Source organism: Hyla sarda, chromosome 2, assembly GCF_029499605.1.
Source record: "Hyla sarda isolate aHylSar1 chromosome 2, aHylSar1.hap1, whole genome shotgun sequence".
Classification (NCBI taxonomy): Eukaryota; Metazoa; Chordata; class Amphibia; order Anura; family Hylidae; genus Hyla; species Hyla sarda.
Window position 1 is genome coordinate 253,994,706 of NC_079190.1, and position 19,766 is coordinate 254,014,471.

Below are 19,766 nucleotides of genomic sequence, written 5' to 3' on the forward strand. Positions count from 1 at the left end.
ACCAATTTGGTCCCAATGTTTTCCCACATGACCAGCACTGTGACTGTCTGCATTGCAAAAGAAAATATTCCCGGAATGGCCCTTTAATTATTGTTAGTTATTGCCAGGCATTATTAAAAGAAACACTGTCCAGGGTGCTCCTTTAAGCCTTTTTTTACTATCAAGATTTAGAATGCCTATTGTATGGTGTTGCGGGTTATATCATGTCGATGGACAGTTTTTCACCCTAACTTATCCTCATCACAGGATTGAAGATTGCAAGCTTTTACAGTGCTTCATACACTTATTATTCACCATATCACACTATTTTCCACTAATAGGTGAGATTCTGCTTTGTGTTACTGTCAGGATACTGAGTTCCCTCTCTCTTCTCGCTCCGGGGTTTGACAGTTTCCAGCCCCAACAGAACTCCCCCACCTCAAAGCATAACACCCTCCATACACAGAGAGCTTAACTTTTATAAACCAGCTGCTGCCAGGGATTGGGGAGGGAAAAGACCTGGCCTTTTTATTTTGTTAGGAAAATAAATACCTTCCATAGCAACACTCTTCTTTCTCCTAAATATTATGGCAGCGTAGAAAATAATTCTCTCATAAGTACAAGGACATATGTGCAGCGCAGAGTCCCATTTAATGGCATACAAAAAGCAGTAAACAAATGGATGAGATGTGAGTTCACAACAGCGGTACACACCTGAACACTGAACTTTATCTCACTTAAAACATATTTATTTTCCCAAACAGAATAACAAAACATTAATATTACTTTTCACTTAGTTGAAGCAACAGAGGAAATTCAGATACAGTCGGCATAAGGCAAATTTGTTGTTTTATATCTAGGCCCTAATGGACTTTGGGGTAAGGCTGGGCGGTATGACCAAATATGTGTATCACTGTATTTTTTTTAACTTACGGCGGATCCACGGTATATAATGGTATTTTCACCCCCCCCCCCCCAAAATCATGTGACCCGCCAGCGCTGTTCTGACCCCCCCACCCCAATCATGCGACCCGCGCGCGGAGTTCGGCTCTCCCCCAAAATCATGTGACCCGCCAGCGCTGTTCTGCTCCCCCCAATTAATGATCAGCCCAGTGGGGTACTACTCACATATGTCACTCGCAAGCACTGCCCTCCTCCTCTTTGTTGGGGGCTGCCGGCGATGGAACTCACTGTACGCCAGTGGTCTCCAACCTGCAGACCTCTAGTTGTTGTAAAACTACAACTCCCAGCATGCCCGGACAGCCAATGGCTGTCTGGGCATGGTGGGAGTTGTAGTTTTGCAACAGCTGGAGGTCCGCAGGTTGGAGACCCCTGCTGTACGCTGTATACCTATGCCCGGGCTGCAAAAGATACAGAAAATGAACTTTAACTTACCTACGTCGGCCACACACTGTTCCTTGGGACTGGAACGTCGGACAGCCGTCAGCCTATCACCAGCCGGAGCGATGTCCCGCCCCGGCCAGTGATAGGTTAAACGCACTGTCATGTAAGAAGCCGGCCAGAGCTCCTTACATGACAGTGGGCTCAGCCTTTCACTGGCCGGGGCGGGACATCGCTCCGGCCGGTGATAGGCTGACAGCTGTATGACATTCCCATCCCCAGCGTGTGGCCGACGTAGGTGAGTTACAGTTTATTTTCTTTATCTTTTGCAGCCCAGGCATAGGGATACAGCGTACAGCAGTGGTCTCAAACCTGCGGGCCTCCAGCTGTTGCAAAACTACAACTCCCAGCATGCCCGGACAGCTGTTGGCTGTCCGGGCATGCTGGGAGTTGTAGTTTTGCAACATCTGTAGGTCCGCAGGTTGGAGACCACTGGCGTACAGTATGGGGTTCCAGCGCCCGGCGGCCCCCAACAAAGAGGAGGAGGGCAGTGCTTGCGGATGACATATGTGAGTAGTACCCCGCTGGGCTGATCATTAAATGGGGGGGCAGAACAGTGCTGGCGGGTAACATAGGATTAGTTCCCGATGTGGGGACAGCGCTGCGCTTGGCTGATAATACATTCCCGAGGGGGAGGGGCCCAACCGGTATTGCCATATGGGGGAAAATTCATATTGTGCAGCCCAAAAAATTCGGTTTTCGGTTTGAACCGGTATACCGCCCAGCCCTACTTTGGGGTTTGTCAAAATCTAAGTGGCTCAAAATATAGAGAGACAGTGGAAGAGCGACAACCAAATACCATCTGATTAGAGTTAAACTAATTCAGCTTTCCAAGTGTATCTATTCCCCAGAGAAGCCTAGAATTAGACTCTGGACTATCTCAAATCAGACTCCGGAACATCAGAACACCTGGAAAGTGGAATGACTTTAACAAGATTAATAAGATTTGGGTTTGGCAAATCTTACTGTAGAGTTGCTCAGCTCTACTTCTGATCTTTGACACCATAGACTCTAAACATTAAACAGTTACTGTATTTTACAGATTATAATATGTACAAATGGTTTATTTGGAAACGAATTCTGTACACTGGTAAATTTATAGCTGTTCTTTTATTGGTTTCAAATACAGAGTTACCATTTACTATATAAGATCTGTTAACAGCAACTGTGACCATGTTAATCTATGAATCAATCTTCTAAAGTACAAGTTTACTGATTGACACTTCTTGAGAATTACGGAATACCACAATCCTTATATCATACATTACCTGTATTAGATTGGCTGCTGGCGTCCGTCGCTTCTCGAAATGTTTCTGTCTGTGTTGTTCTTGAACTTTCAAAGCAAACCCAGAACCCAGAATACCCTGTTAAACAATAAAGTGAATACTAATTTCCACTCATCTAGAAAACAGATTTTGTCTGGTTAATTCAAGGAACTCACCGCAGGAAGTGCAAAAAAAGATATGCCAAGAAGAGCAAACCCTGCTGCCAGAACTCTCCCAAGCCATGTACGAGGTGTCTTATCACCATAACCAATGGTAGTAAGCGTAATCTGTCAAAATGTGAAAATATTATTAACTTTATTGATGTATACACAATTACAAAAGGTTTATTTAAGTTACAAAAGATTTATGGTGTAAATCAAGGGTACCAGGGAACCTTTTTTCTGCCAAGGGCTATATTGATATTTATAAATACATTTGCGGGCAATACAAAATTATCATCCCAAAAATTAGCCGCTATATTTGGTCAAAGTCATAAGGGGATAGATCCCAGGGGAAGTGCTCTAAAATATAGCTTTTAATGATTCATTATAAAACAACACCATAATCAGAATGTGTGACCCATTAAAAAGTAATTAAACAGTATAAGTACCAAAAAGTGCAACCCAACACGTTTCCACTGTATATGACAGTTTCCTCAGGGGAATAGCTTTGGTACAATGATTAGAGCTCAGTCGTGGGCTGAATGCAATCACCAGAGTCTATATTGTTAGCATGCAATATTTGCCAAATTTCAGATCAGCCCTTGTTAGTGGGCCCTGATATCTATGCAGGCAAACATGCTACTCACAATATGGTGTGTAGTTCATAACATTATATTGAACTGGGTTATAATTCACAACAGCTTGTTACTCAAGGTAATATGCTAACAATATAATGTATAAAAATATTTGTGCCTATACCTGGTTGGTATTCAACGGTGACCTGCTGTCACCTGGGAAACATTTAGTTGTCCGGGTAATTAGAGCATTGAGCGCTACCTACAATGGTAGGGAGCCACGCTGCTGGCTACAGGCCCTCATATACAGTGGAAACGCGTTGGGTTGAACTTTTTTGGTACTTATACTGTTTAATTACTTTTTAATGGGTCACACATTCTGATTATGGTGTTGTTTTATCATGAATCATCAAAAGCTATATTTTAGAGCACTTCCCCTGGGATCTATCCCCCTTATGATTTTGGCTTCTATTGCTGGAAAGAGGATCATTGAGTATACACCTACTGTGGGGTGGATACAATACCGCAGACCATCTTTGACTGCTATATTTGGTCAAATATGTAATGAACATCATCCCTAATGTGATGGCTGCTTATCTTTGGTTAGACATATATGTTAGTTGGTATTGATAATGACACTACTGGAGTTAACTTGCCCCTGTGGGTAGTTCTCCTCCCCCGTATATAGCATGCTTCCTGTATATAGGACCCCCCTTTAGGTAGTTTGTCCTGTAGATAAAACCCTCTGAAGGTAGCTTGCCTCTGTAGACTACCCCCCTTCTGTATGTAGTTTTCCCCTTGTATGTGGGACCCCTGTGGGTAGTATGCCCACTGTATGTAGGCCCAACTGTAGGTAGTTTGCCACACTGCATTATAGTACTTTAGCTAAAGTAAGCTTCTAGTGGAGCATCTGACAACAATGTTAAAGGCTGCTCTGAAATATAACACTGTGACTAAGAATAAATAATATAGGCAAAACGATGAATTTATAGGAAGAGGCGTGACATATAGTTTCTGGGCCCCGATGCAAAATCTGCAACAGGGTCCCATGTGCCAATTATAATATCAGTCTTTTATGGGGCAGATGTACATTGAGGTCTAGTTGCACCCACTGATTTTATTTTAAGTGGATTGGATCTTATTTTGGGACACACAACATGAAATGTGTTTCATAAAAGCGTAATAAGGGAGCATTTTTGCATCTGCATTATAATCGCAAATCCTGGCCTGACTGTGGGCTTACAGACCAAACAAACTACATAACACAGGCCTTGAAGCTGTAATACGGACATAAAAATTCACCCATATTATGCTTGTTTGAAACTGGCCTCACGCCTCAAAAACTGCATTACAGGACTTGAATTCTACTATAACAGATGTGTTTTGCTGGTAATTTCTTGTGACAGCATTTTAAGAACACGTCCTATAAGCAGCTCTGCACCTGCACTTCATCTGGGGCAGACAGGTCTGTTCCATTTAGCCTTACAAGTATATCTTGAAATGAAAATTTAGGGGCATGTTTTAGCTGTTCCAAATGTATTAACTAATTCCCACGAACCAGTATGCTACATTTGCTATTTTTAAATCACTAACCATGGTTTGGCCACATTTGCCTACAATTCAATTCAAGTATATTTTAGTACATTCCCAATATACAAGAAAAGCAGACCCTTTATAGAATAAAAGTAAAACAAGTTATTTATTTCTCTAGTGAACATTTGCTATATTTAAATTTATAAAGCTGGAGGGATTGTGGCTTATTCATACATTAGACCTTTCTGGCCTTAATGCTTGTTTATTATACTAAACAATCTTAATAGGTGGGTACTGTGGTATACAGTGGGGTATATTTAAGAAAAAGTGTAAAACACCCAATATTTCCCAGATCAAAGAATATCTATCAAGATTGTTTATAAGTGAATGCATTGTGTAATACAGTTAGTTACCAGGTTTGCGAGAAAACATACCCACCAAGGTAATAACATGGATAAGACACTGCATTATTTATATAAATGAATAAGTGTACATAAAAGATGCTGGGCAACCCGCCTGATTGAATAGTCAGGGCTTCATTAGGTTGTAAGCTAGCAGGGTGCACTACACGTTATCATGTCACTGCCACCCTTGTATATGCCTTATCTGTGTGCAATTTTCAATACTAAGCATTTACCCCCCTTATGAATAGAAGGTATGTGTGGTTGTTCATCAGAATGTGCGACCTCCCCTTATATGGCATTGTGGCTGATCTTATTCATAATGGGAATAGGAGCCTACCCTGCCCTTGTATCAGTAACCTTTAACCAGTAAGTGATTTCTGTGATTTTTTGAGTGATTTATATCACTTTTTTTCTGTGTTTTTTGTATAATGTTAGTGTAGAGACTTGCAAGAGAGTGAGGACCCTTGATGTGGTTTGCGCGCTTGTGTATGTTGGCCAAAATATCAACTAATACCTATTGTTTATCATACTAGTATATATATATATATATATATATACACAGTGGGGCAAAAAAGTATTTAGTCAGCCACCAATTCTGCAAGTTCTTCCACTTAAAAAGATGAGAGAGGCCTGTAATTTTCATCAAAGGTATACCTCAACTATGAGCGACATAATGAGAAAAATAAAATAAAATCACATTGTCTTATTTTTAAATAATTTATTTGCAAATTATGGTGGAAAATAAGTATTTGGTCACCTACAAAATTTCTGGCTCTCACAGAGTCTCCTCTGTCCTCCACTCGTTACCTGTATTAAAGGAGTACTCCGGCGCGCACTTTTCTCATTTTATCCCGTCCGGACTGCAAAATAAAAGAAAACAAACTTTCTCTTACCTGCCAACGAGCCCTAGGAGCTCCGGTACACTCCGGTACAGGTGTTCGGTCCCCGGGCTGTATTCTTCTTACTTCCTGTTAGCCTGGCACGTCACACGGAGCTTCAGCCTATCACCGGCCGCAGCGATGTCCCACCTCGGCTGGTGATAGGCTGAAGCTCCGTGTGACGTGCCGGGCTAACAGGAAGTAAGAAGAATACAGCCCGGGGACCGAACACCTGTACCGGAGTGTACCGGAGCTCCAGGGGCTCGTTGGCAGGTAAGTGAATGTTTGTTTTCTTTTATTTTGCAGCCTGGATGGGATAAAATGAGAAAAATGCTTCACTTACACTACAATGATAAACATCGGCCATTGAGTATATTGCAGCATCTTAAACAACACCCTCCTGTTACAATGGTGAGTATTGTGCAAAAAGTATCTGTTTCTCATAGTTTCTCATAGTCTTTAATTGCGGACTTCTGTAATCAGCAGTCTTTAATTCACATCTGTGGTCCGCGACCATGCCTTGGATATAGGCCAATATTCACATTATCAATGCTATCTGCTAGTCCAAATCCTGCAGCAGTGTCTGTTTAGTGCCAGACAGAAAGTGCAGCGGGCAATACTGTATATGCAGACACAGTTCTTTTTATACTGTCGAACAATATGAACATTTCTTATGCTGGTACTGATAATAAACTTATATTCAAACTTTGATCAAAAACGCATTACTTGTGCATTTATGTTCTCAACACTTGCTTGTACTGTCCATAAACAAAACACGCCTTAGTTCCGTCATTTTGGATATATCACACATTAAAACCTGAGCATTGTAGCAATGTCCTTATGTGAATGTCAATATCAGTTCATCATATATTCAGTTAGTCAGCATTCACAAACAGATCTCCGTGCATTATTGGCAACATGCCCAAAGGATACCGCACTAGTGTTAATTTTTACGGCTTCCTTTTTAAAAGATGCCCGGTGTTGGTTTTACTTGTCCATAGCTTTTATGCTGCATACGACTCTGATGTTGTACGCAGCATAAAAGCTATGGACAAGTAAAACCAACACCGGGTATCTTTTAAAAAAGGAAGTCGTATCACGATGCTTACGTAAAGGAAAGCAAGACAAAGGTTCCTGATGAATTCTGGCTAAAGGAAACGTGTTGAACAGTATTAAGAACCTACTGGATGTCTGAATGGACTTGTAACATTGAGAAGCCATCAGGTTTTTTATTCCAATTTTTTCTATTTTTTTGTATTATACACCCTGGATAATGTGCAATATTGTGATAGAACTATAGTTTTGCTATGGGCACATGAGAGTTGCATACTCCAAATAAATGTCATAAGAAGGAACACTTGAGAGGAAAAGGAATAGCTAATGCACATTATATCTTACATATCTAACACAAAAGAACTGTTCAATCTATCTAACATTAAGGAATCGTATAAAAAAACGCATAAATATCTCATTTGCACCATTGCGTTTTTTCCACGTATGCCACTGACCATTAGCGGAGGTGATACATATGTATGGACAGTGTTTCAATGCCTCTGCACCAATATTGACACTAAGGAATTGTTAAAACGCACAAACATCTAAATTCACACTATTGCGGTATCCTTTGGACATGTTGCCAATAATGCACGGAGATCTGTATGTGAATGCTGACTAATTGAATGTATGATGAACTGATATTGACATTCACAGAAGGACATTGCTACAATGTTCAGGATTTAATGTGTGATATATCCAAAATGACAGAACTTAGGCTGCATTCATATCTCGTTTTGTACATACGGGTGCCGGATCCGGCTGGGGGAGGGGAAAACCGGGCGCTCCCGTACCCCAGCCAGATCAGCCCATAAGTCCATTTACTTTAAAGAGCTGCCCATAGCCGACCGGAGTCAAACGGTGACTCCGGACGGCTCAGTTTTGACCCGTATGCGGTTTCCTGACCGGACCTCAAACCGTAGCATACTAAGGTTTTAGGTCCGGTCCAAAACCGCATACGAGTCAAAACTGAGCCGACCGGAGTCACCGTTTGACTCCGGTCAGCTGATTAAAGTAAACGGAGTTACCGGCTGATCCCGCTGGGGTATGGGAGCGCCCGGTTTTCCCCTCCCCCAGCCGGATCTGGCACCCGTATGTACAAAACGAGATGTGAATGCAGCCCAAGGCGTGTTTTGTTTATGGACAGTACAAGCAAGTGTTGAGAATATAAATGCACAAGTAATTAATTTTTTATCAAAGTGTTAATATAAGTTTATTGTCAGTACCAGCATAAGAAGTGTTCATATTGTTCGACAGTATAAAAAGAACTGTGTCTGCATATACAGTATTGCCCGCTGCACTTTATGTCTCTCTAAACGGACACTGCTGCAGGGTTTGGACTAGCAGATAGCATTGATAATGTGAATATTGGCGTATATCCAAGGCATGGTCGCGGACCACAGATGTGAATTAAAGACTGCTGATTACAGAAGTCCGCAATTAGAGACAAGAAACTATGAGAAACAGATACTTTTTGCACAATACTCACCATTGTAACAGGAGGGTGTTGTTTAAGATGCTGCCATACACTCAAAGACTCTATTGAATGGTGGTCAGCAGTGAATGTATTTTTGATACTTTTTTTTTTTTTATACGTTTTTTTCCACATACTTTTTCATATTTTAATAGGATTCAATAGAGTATTTTTAGAAAGGTTCCCTGACATTTCATTTTTTTCTGATAGAAAAAAAGGGCTAAGAAAGGAATAGAGGAAGGAGAGAAAAAGGGGAGAAAATATTACAGTGCCACCAAAGAATTAAAGGGTACCTTTCATCAAAAAAACTTTTGATGTATTATAGATTAATGTATGCAGAATAACTTTCTAATAGCATGTTGTTAAAAAATATGTTTCTTTCTATTTAATTTTCCACTTTGAAAAAATTACCACTAGAGGTCTCCCTACCAGTCCAGGCCGCAAGCCTTTTTTAAAATAGATTTCAAACTCATGCTGGAGTCCTAAATCTCAGACTGTAGCCGGAACACAGACAAGCTCCTATTTTTTAATAACATGGTATTGGAAAGTTAGTCTGCATACATTAATCTATAATATATCAAAAGTTTTTTTGATGAAAGGTACCCTTTAAGACAACACCAGCAAAGACCCCATGGAGCCAAGTAGGAAAGGAAAATAGCTCAGTTTGTTTGTTTCAATAAAAACTTTATCTCTTAGTTTACTACATATTAGATACAGTTTATAAAAAAAATAGAACACTTACCGTCCCCCACCAAAGGGAGTCAGCATAAGTTGAAAATTCAGTATTTGCGTCTTTCTCTGCCAGGTATACCAGGAAGGAGGCAAAAATTAGCACCAGAAAACCAATGTACCATGCAGTGATCAGCTCCTGCAGTAGAGGGGAAATAAAAGAAAACTGTTTCAATAAAGTTTTAAAGAAATTTAAAAGAGTAAAAGCAAATAAAAGAGTAACTTGTTTCGGGTAACTTTTAGGTAAGCTGTTTACATTTGGAGAAGCACTATTTCTAGCCAATAGCATTATTTACCAGTTGTCCCCTTCGCAGACTGCATCTCTAATTGTTAGTTTTTCCTGAGCTCAGTCCCAAAGTGGGCAGAGACTAGCTGCTATAATGTCTATCATACACAGCAGACAAAATTGATCTGCTTCATTATATTTTTTTAGACACACTAAGAAGCAGCAGCAGAATGTAGGACATTATACAGCAGTATTGAGAAATGTAGCTAAGAGTTGAGCACTGGGTGAGAAAGAACATTTATTTGAAACAGCAGCAAGGTATGTTTGTGTCTGTGTTTCTCTCAACCTACAGCTGCTTCTCCGCTCTTCTCCATAGAATTTTGGCAACAGTTTTACTGATGATGGATTTTACCAGTGAATTGAGAGTGAATAATCAGTGGAGGAGGCAAGGGATGAGGAAGAGAGCTAAGCCAGGCTGCATTAGTCGGTGTTCAGTGGGCAGAGGCAGGTAAGGGGACCCTCCGCTGCTATTTTAACTCACTGAACCCCTTGACCACATTGTGGGGGTCCGTTGAGCCCCTGAGCTAGCTGGCATCTTTGACTTAGAGCATTAGATGCTTTAATGAGCATTATTCGTGGCATCCAAAGGGTTAATGATGGGTAGCAGCAAGATCACCGCTCCCTGCCATTAACAGTGACTGATAGTAGCTGAGACTCTCCTGTGCTCACTTTAAAGTCCCGTAACACTCCAGGTCGTAAATGTATGCCCTGATGCGTTATGTACTGGACATCAAGGGTACCTGTACCCCCAATGTCCTTAACTGTTTAAGTTTTAACTTCCTTAATAAAAATACCTGAAACAGCAAGTAATAACTGAATACTTGTGCAAGCAGCATTGTATGTGCATGAAGTCTGTATGGCAGCACACAGTGTCCCTGCAGCACTATGCAACCACACTTTGGATGGTGCTCCTTAGTATAATATATTAGGGATATAGGCTCCATAATGTGTTGCTACCTTGTCAATATGAAGTATGATGGAACAATCCAATTATTATTATTTTTTGTCAAATTCATATGGAAGCCTACAATGAACATCTCCATATTACTCTGTATGAAATTTGTAGCATTAATACAGTAGGACACCATTACATGGCCACCACATTACTGCACCCTACAACACTGATCAATGTATACAGCTACAAATTTCCACTAAGGAGATCCACTGTTATCAAAGAGAAATGGATCACAGCAAAAGAGAAGACTCTAATTTCTCTAGTGCGGAGATCATTGATCTGAGAATAAATCTCATGAACAAAGAGTAATACATTTCACAATGATTAGAACCGCGATGGCACATGTTTGAAATCCCCAAAGTACTAAGTGAAGGGGAGCATTATTTTGGGAGGGGGTACCCCAAAATTAGTAGGTATGGTTTATATTTAATTCCATGTATTTAGGTTGAGGTGGTTCCTCTTTTAGGCTGGGTTCACGTATGTCCGGCATCCGGCATAGGTGAACTCAGCCTAAATCTCGACGCAACTGATGCCACAATTGATGACAACTTGTCATCAGTTGTATGGCATGCGGCGTCCATTGTTTCCGGGCAACGGACAGGGGAACGCAGCAAGCTGCGTTCCCCTGTCCGGTGCCCTCCGACATGTCAAAATTGACATGCTTGATGATTGTGAACTGTCCCATTCAAATGAATGGGATCAGTTCTAGCATCAGTTTACCTCCGATGCACGCTGGAGGGAAACTGTGCCGGACGACTGATATATGTGAAACCAGCCTTAGAGGTAAAAGACTGCTTGTTTGAAAGGTGTTTTACTATAAGGTGGGTGGTGTTTATGAAGAGATGTGGCTTCTTGTCTCACAGTTTTCTTCCTTTTCCATTCACTAGAAAAAAAATGCAGAAAGATTGCCAGACTGAAGAATGTGGTAATGGTAATGTTATCCAGGCATGATTTGGCTGTTATTAAAATAGTTTGGGCATATTTACATGGGCAAAAGTCATTTTTTAGCCTTTGTTTTTGGGTGTGGCATTTTTTTTTAGGTCAAAAACTACATCAACATGCCAAAAAAAAAAAAAAAAAAAGTACAATCGTTTTTTGAGCGAAAACATGCTTACAGGCGGTTGCTGTGAAAAGAAGTGATATGTAAGTTCTTTTTCAGAAGGAAAAAAACGCACAAACATTTCTTTTACAATGGGAGGTGTTTTTTTGAGTGAAAACAGCATGGTTCTAGCTTTAGTAACCAAACTGATTTTGTGAACAAGCAGAGTCATTGGTGCCCTTGAACTGGACTAGCTTTGCTAGAATAGTTAGCCAAAGTGTGCTACCTATTGTTTTGCTGTCTGTCCGGCAGATGATTTCTGTGTACCCCAAAATATACTTGGCTAGCATTTTACCTGAATCCTATTATGATTTTTCTAGTCATGTACTTTTAATTTAACTGTGGCTGATTAACACCCAAAATAATGTTTTGTGCATCTATTTGGAATGCAAGGTTACTTTACTTTTCTAGTGAGTGAGGGTCCATTCAATCTGCACATCGTACTAAATAACAGTATTATTTCCCTACCCCAGCGCAGTCCATAAGCGTGTTAGAACACAGCAAAGTGTTCTACACCCCTATTGAGGCTCTCTGTAGTCGCTGCAAATAAATTAGGATCGAACCAGATGTCATGCATTTTATAGTCAAATGAATCCCTTCAAATATAATGTACTGAAAGATATTTGCAACAGAAATGTCTCTGCATTTTATATAGGTTATATTCAATTTACACAGGTTTACGTCTCTAATTGTAAACAGGAAGGAAAAGTTCCACTTAAAGGGGTACTCCGCCCCAGACATCTTATCCCCTATCCAAAGGATAGGGGATAAGATGTCAGATCGCCGCAATCCCGCTGCTGGGGAGCCCCGGGATCCCCGCTGCGGCACCGCGCTATCATTACTGCACAGAGCGAGTTCGGTCTGCACGTAATGACGGGTAATACAGGAGCATCGTTACATCACGGCTCCGTCCCTTGTGATGTCACGGCATGCCCCCCTCAATACATGTATATGGGAGGGGGCGTGGCAGTCATCACGCCCCCTGTCATAGACTTGCATTAAGGGGACAGGCCATGATGTCACGAGGGGCGGAGCCATGACATCACGCTGCTCCGTCCCCTGTATTGCCCGTCATTACGCACAGAGCGAACTCGCTCTGTGTAGTAATGATAGCGCGGTGCCGCAGCAGAGATCCTGGGCCTCCCCAGCAGCGGGACCGCGGCGATCTGACATCTTATCAGATGTCTGGGGCGAAGCACCCCTTTAATGACATGTAAAGATCTGTAAAACAAAATTCAAGCTCAAAGAATATTTCAAAGTTACTGAACTTTTAATAATAATTAAGAATATGTAATTACATAAAACTGGGAAATGTCTTTAAGTTTTAAAATGATGCAGACAGACTAAACAGAATTATAGCTGAAGACACTGTGGGCATTATACGTGAAAAAGAAAAAATTGCTCAGACTAGAATTATCAGCAAAGCAGATGATTGTTCTCAAATCTGGAATCTGCAAACTAAGAATGTTTTTATATATAACCTATATTCATTTTTATCGTTTATTTAGTTAGCTGTGATATCTTATATTTCTATATTACTTATAAGGGGTAAAGAGATAAGGGGTTATCCACCATAAGGTGATTTTAGTACGTACCTGCCAGACAGTAATAGACATGCTTAGAAAGGATCTGCGCTTGTCTTGGGGCTAAATGGCTATGTGCTGAGATTACCAGAACACTGCGGCTAACTTTTTGTGAACTGGGTTCTCTCAAACTACAAATTCCATAATTCCTTGTTTGTAAGTGTGAGGTCATTTTTCTCCCTCTCAGACATCAGCCACCCCACCCATTGAAACACAAATGAGCTACATTCCATTCTAAAGACCAGCATTTTCTTATCAGGGTGCCTACAGCTGTTGCAAAAATACAATTAGTTGCAGAATGATCTCTCTCCCACCCAGCGGTCCTTCCACCTATTAAAGCAGGACAGGCTGCCTTTGCACACCTGACTAGTGATGTCATGTCTCGGCCACACTGGAACCTGGGAAAATCTGAGACCTGAGTAATTTTGTATGCTGATAAAAATTTATATTAGGGCGAAAATCACAGAATAATTGCGAGACCACCGTCACACACAGGTACAGACAATATATAATGGACTTCACTAACTTTACAGCCCCTGCAGCATAGTCAAATAAAAAAAACATTCCTGGAATACCCCATTTAATATACCAGTCCCTTACCTTACTGTGAGCATACACCACTGAGCCCAACAATTTCCAGGTACCGCCTCTTCGGTCCATACGCACCATACGCAAGATCTGCAGAAATCTCATGCTGCGCAGAGCTGAAGTTGCAAAGATGTTTCCTTGTGTGCCAGCTGCGATCACTGCCAGTGATGCTATTAAGACTATGAAATCTACAATTTTAAGAAAAAAAACAGAAGACTCAGTTAGTTAATCTTATATGATATTTACCTAGACAGCAGACAAAGTAAAAAATAAATAAAAAAGAAAAACCACAGTCACTGAAAAAGAGGTATGTCTAATAAAACATATCTGTGACCAGATTTCTACTGAAACCAACGATGGTAAAAAAAAAATCCAGCAAAATAGACCACTTCTCCACAACTATCTGCTTTTGGCCCACAACTGTCAGGCTTATTAATTTCACAAAAAAGGAACAGACAGGAGGAATAACGGGAATGACACAACACAGAGTTCTAAGAAAAGATGCTCAAACACAGTTTTTTATAGGATATACAAGCAATTACTTAAATAGACACTGTCAGATACAAAAACTTTTTATTTGTTTTACATCTTGGCAAAACATTAACTTTTCTAATATACTCCATAAATACATTTTATTTCCTTTCTATAGAAATCATGGCTTTTAAAAGTAAAAGCATAACTTTGTCCAAGCTGAAGCTCTAGAAGAGAGTACAGAGGAGTGTTAGCTCGAACTCACTTACTGGACATTGTCCTGTCTGATAGGACTGCACTGTGCTTTCTCCTGTCTGATACAGTGGTTCTCAACCTTTTTCACGACTGTACCCCCAAAGGGTGAAAGTATGTCTGCTGGTACCCCTCGCGCGTGAATTTGTGCAGAACTTACGCACGAGGGGTACCCGGGGACAAAATAAGACATAAAATTACATATTTTTATAATGGAATGTGCTTACCTTTATACTAAAGTCATACTTAATCCCCTTGTGCCATTATTCCCCCCTTCCTCTGATCCCTTTTGCCATTATTCCCCCTCCATCTTAATCCCCTTGTGCCATTATTATCTGGGAGGGGGGAATAATGGCACAAGGGCATTAAGATGGAGGAGGGGGGGGGGGGGGAGGATAATGGCAAAAGGGGATCAGAGGGAGGGGGGGGAATAATGGCACAGGGAGATTAAAATGGAGTAATGATTTTTCCCCCTCCCATTTTAATCCCTCTGTGCCATTATTCCCCCTCCCTCTGACCCACTTTTGCCATTATCCCTCCCCCTCTCCATCTTAATGCCCTTGTGCCATTATTCCACCCCCCCATGCTAATATATACATACATAAAATACATACAATAATATCCCTCCCTCCCATACACTTAGTTTTGACTTTTTTTTTTTTTTAACACTACCCTGACTGTTCCGGTAAACAGTGCGTCCCGTTCCCGGAGTCCCGTTTGGTGGCCCGCACTGATGGGTGATGTCCTCCTGCACTGTGCGTCACCTTCGGGCAACGTCAGGGGACATCACACGTCTGCCTGGAAACCATGCAGCTCCCATAAAGCAGCCGCCGTAATTTACAGGGGACTGCAGCGGCCATTTCCCGATCTGCATGGCTGGTATTTGTCAGTGCACTTCTAGGGGTACGCGTACCACCGGTTGAGAATCCCTGGTCTCATAGGAGTCCTCTGTGCTCTCTCCTGTCTGATAAGACTCTTCTGTGCTATCTCCTGTCTGATAAGACTCCTCTGTGCTCTCTTCTGTCTGATAAGACTCCTCTGTGCTCTCTCCTGTCTGTTAGTACTCCTTTATGCTCTCTCCTGTCTGATAGCACTCATCTGTGCTCTCTCCTGTCTGATAGTACTCCTCTGTGCTCTCTCTGACTGATAGCATTCCTCTGTGCTCTCTCCTGTGTGATAGCACTCCTCTGTGCTCTCTACTGTCTGATAGGACGACTCTGTGCTCTCTCCTGTCTGATTGGACTTCTCTGTTCCCTCTCCTGTCTGATAGGACTCCCCTGTGCTCTCTCCTGTCTGATAGTACTCCCCTGTGCTCTCTCCTGTCTGATAGGACTCCTCTGTGTTCTCTCCTGTCTGATAGCACTCCTCTGTGCTCTCTCCTGTCTGATAGTACTCCTCTATGCTCTCTACTGTCTGATAGCACTCCTCTGTGTTCTATCCTGTCTGATAGCACTCCTCTGTGTTCTCTCCTGTCTGATAGGACTCATCTGTGCTCTCTTCTGTCTGATAGTACTCATCTGTGCTCTGTCTGATAGTACTCCTCTGTGCTCTCTCCTGTCTGATAGCACTCCTGTGTACTCTATCCTGTCTGATAATACTTCTATGTACTCTCTCCTGTCTGATAGTACTCCTCTGTGCTCTCTCCTGTCTGATAGTACTCCTCAGTGCTCTCTCCTCTCTGATAGCACACCTCTGTGCTCTCCTGTCTGATAGTAATGCTCTGGGCTCTCTCCTGTCTGATAGTACTATTCGGTGCTCTCTCCTGTCTGATAGTACTATTCTGTGCTCTCTCCTGTCTGTTAGTACTCCTCTGTGCTCTCTCTTCTGTCTGTCTTTGTCCATGCCTGTGCTTCAGTTTGGACAAAGCCATGATTGTATAAGCCATGATTTCTATAAAAAGGAAATAAAGTTTTCTTATGAAGCATATTAGAAAGGTTAATGTTTTGCTAAGATGTACAACATATAAAATGTTTTTGAATCTGACAGTGCCCATTTAAACAGAGGAGCTTGTAAGGGGATCAAGTTACCCTTACTAAGTTTGGCCCTTTACCTGCTGCTAATGTTATAGTAGTTTAGATTTTGGGGGTACTAATCGGGGAACTAATCATATGTGACACGCGGGAGCTGTTCTGCTTCCCCCCCCCCCAATTATAATTAATTGGGGGGGGGGAGAAGCAGAACAGCGCCCGGGGGTCACATATGCACTGTCTCCTGTACTATCCTTGTGTCTGTGCTGCAAAAATAAACAAAATAAACTTTATCTCACCTTCCTACGTTCCCCCATTGTTCCGGTACTGGCCTCACACTGGGGATGGGAACGTCACAGAGCCTTCAGCGTACCACCGGCCGCAGCGATGTCCCAACTCGGCCGGTGATAGGCTGAGCCCACTGTCATGTAAGGAGCCGGCCGACTTCTTACATGACAATGCGCTCAGCCTATCACCGGCCGAGGCGGATCATCGCTGCGGCCAGTGATATGCTGATGGCTCTGTGGCGTTCCCATCCCCAGGAAGCAGCAAGAAGATCGTGAGGCTGGTACCGGAGCAACGGGGGGAACGTAGGAAGGTGAGTGAAAGTTTATTTTGTGTATTTTTGCAGCCCGGGAACAGGATAGTACAGTACAGCGCAGCGGCTGATAATTATTTGGGGGGGGGGGGGGGAGAGAAGCAGCGCTCGCGGGTCACATATGATTAGTTCCCCGATGTGGGTACAGAGCAGCGCTAGGCTGATAAACCGGGGGGAGAGAAGCAGCGCCCACGGGTCACATGATTGAGGGGGGGGGGGGGGGTTGAAAATACAGTTAAATACCGTGGGACCGCCATAACTTACAAAAATACCGTGATACACATTTTTGGTCATACCGCCCAGCTCTAGGAACAATCTAAAAAATTGGAAAGGGGGAGAAGTTTTCCGTTTTTGTTAGAGTACCTGTCATCAAACCATATTTTGTAAACTAACTCAGATTATATGTCCTAACTACTCCTAACATCCCTTCTGCCCTTAAAAAAAATTTCTGAGCTTTAAAAATCTCTGTATCATACCTTTCCCCTGCTCACATTGTGTGAGCTTCCGGCAGAAGAAAGTGGGTGTTCCCCAGCAGGTCCAATGTCACTGATACCTATGAGACGTGTGCCTCGTCATGCCCCACACCCACTTCCTCTTTGGACTTCTGCAAGTCCGGGAGGAGACCAAACTAACTGTTTGACTTGCGCAGGGAACAGAGCCACCTAGGGGACGTTTTTTTCAATCACATTAAAAACATATAAAGGTTGAGAATTTCAACAGCAAGTAAATAGCAAAGTGTTTTATAATTACATAAAGAACAATATATTAAAAGTTTAGTTTCGCGAGAGGTACTCTTTTAGTCCAGTCCTAAGGCCACAGCGCAGGAGGATATATGTGAAGAAAATGATAATGTGGAGTCAAAAATAAACTACTGATGGGGGTTTGCTATAGGCTACTAAATATAATGGAAGCTGCAGAGAACCTATTATTGAGGAAAATATATAAGGCAGCAAATCACAATAAAGTGGTTATCATGGAGGACTTCTCCGATATAAACTGAGAAACTGAGACCTGTGAATCTCATTGGGGAAACAGTTTTTTGGCTACAGCTAAAGATAATTACCTGTCCCAAATGGTGCAAAATCCAACCAGAGGGGGTGTCCTACTGGACTTAATGGGGTACTCCGGTGAAAAATCTTTTATAATTTTTTTTTTTTAATCAACTGGTGCCAGAAAGTTAAACATTTACATTTAAACAGTTTTACATTTGTAAAAAAAACTTCTATTTAAAAATCTTAATCCTTCCAGTACTTTCAGCTGCTGTATGCTCCACAGGAAGTTCTTTTCTTTTTGAATTTATTTTGTCTCTGCTGGCACCTCTGTCCATGTCAGGAACTGTCCAGAGCAGGATAGGTTTGCTATGGGGACTTGCTCCTGCTCTGGACAGTTCCTGACATGGACAGAGGTGTCACCAGTTGATTAAAAAAAAAGGTTTTCCAGGGGAGTACCCCTTTAATGGTAAATACTCTGTGTGGGAGACTGTGACTAGCAGTGTACCACAGGGGTCAGTTCTGGTCAATATTTTTTTTTTATATGACCTTGAAGAGGGGTTACAAAGTAAAGTGTCAATTTTTGCAGATGATACTAAGCTCTGTAAAGCTGTGAACACAATAGAGGACAGTGCACTGTTACAAATGGATATGGATAGGTTGGAGGCTGGGAAATGGCAGATGAGGTTCAATACTGACAAATGCAAGGTTATATACATGGGAAGGAAAGATTCAGGCTAGGGGTATGTACTAAATGGGAAAATACTGGGGACGAGGGACATGGAAAAGGACTTTTAGTGAAAAGTAAATTCAACTGTAGCGACCAGTGTCAGGCAGCTTCTGCCAGGGCCAAAAAAAATCAAGGGATGCATCAATAAGGGCAATAGATGCCCATAATTCTACCACTATACAAATCACTAGTCAGTACAGTACTGGTCACCAGTGTACAAGAAAGATATAGTAGAGCTGAAGAGGGTTCAACTAGAGTAATAAATAGAATGGGAGCACTACAGTACCCAGAAAGGTTACCAAAATTAGGGTTATTTAGTTTAGAAATAGGGTGGCTTAGTGACAACCTAATAGCTATGTATAAATAAATTAGAAGGCAGTACAGAGATCTCTCCCATGATCTACCGTATTTATCGGCGTATAACACGCACTTTTTAGGCTAAAATTTTTAGCCTAAAGTCTGTGTGCGTGTTATACGCCGATACACCTCCAGGAAAGGCAGGGGGAGAGAGGCTGTCGCTGCCCGCTTCTCTCCCCCTGCCTTTCCTGGGGTCTAGAGCGCTGCTGTCGGCCCTTCTCACCCCCTGGTTATCGGTGCCGCTGCCCGTTCTGTCCCCCTGACTATCGGTGCCGGCGCCGATAGCCAGGGGGAGAGAAGCGGCGCCCACAGCCAGGGGGAGTGAAAGGGCAGCGGCACCCATTGCCGGCGTCGCTGCCCTGTTGCCTCCCCCCATCCCCGGTGGCATAATTACCTTGGTCGGGTCCGCGCTGCTCCAGGCGTCCGTCGTGCGTCCCCG

General features: G+C 42.3%; 1 protein-coding gene across 6 annotated transcripts in view; it reads right to left on the bottom strand.

The window, feature by feature from the left end:
• The window catches only part of KCNQ4 (potassium voltage-gated channel subfamily Q member 4), a 215,947-nt gene that overhangs the window by 44,095 nt on the left and 152,086 nt on the right, over window positions 1–19,766 (bottom strand). For all 6 annotated transcript variants that reach the window (XM_056556984.1, XM_056556982.1, XM_056556983.1 and 3 more), the window contains 4 exons: window positions 13,976–14,151; window positions 9,466–9,591; window positions 2,822–2,932; window positions 2,649–2,744 (listed from right to left, as the gene is read on the bottom strand). In XM_056556984.1, the coding sequence (XP_056412959.1) occupies window positions 2,649–2,744; window positions 2,822–2,932; window positions 9,466–9,591; window positions 13,976–14,151 (509 nt within the window). The remainder of the gene's footprint in view (window positions 1–2,648; window positions 2,745–2,821; window positions 2,933–9,465; window positions 9,592–13,975; window positions 14,152–19,766) is intronic.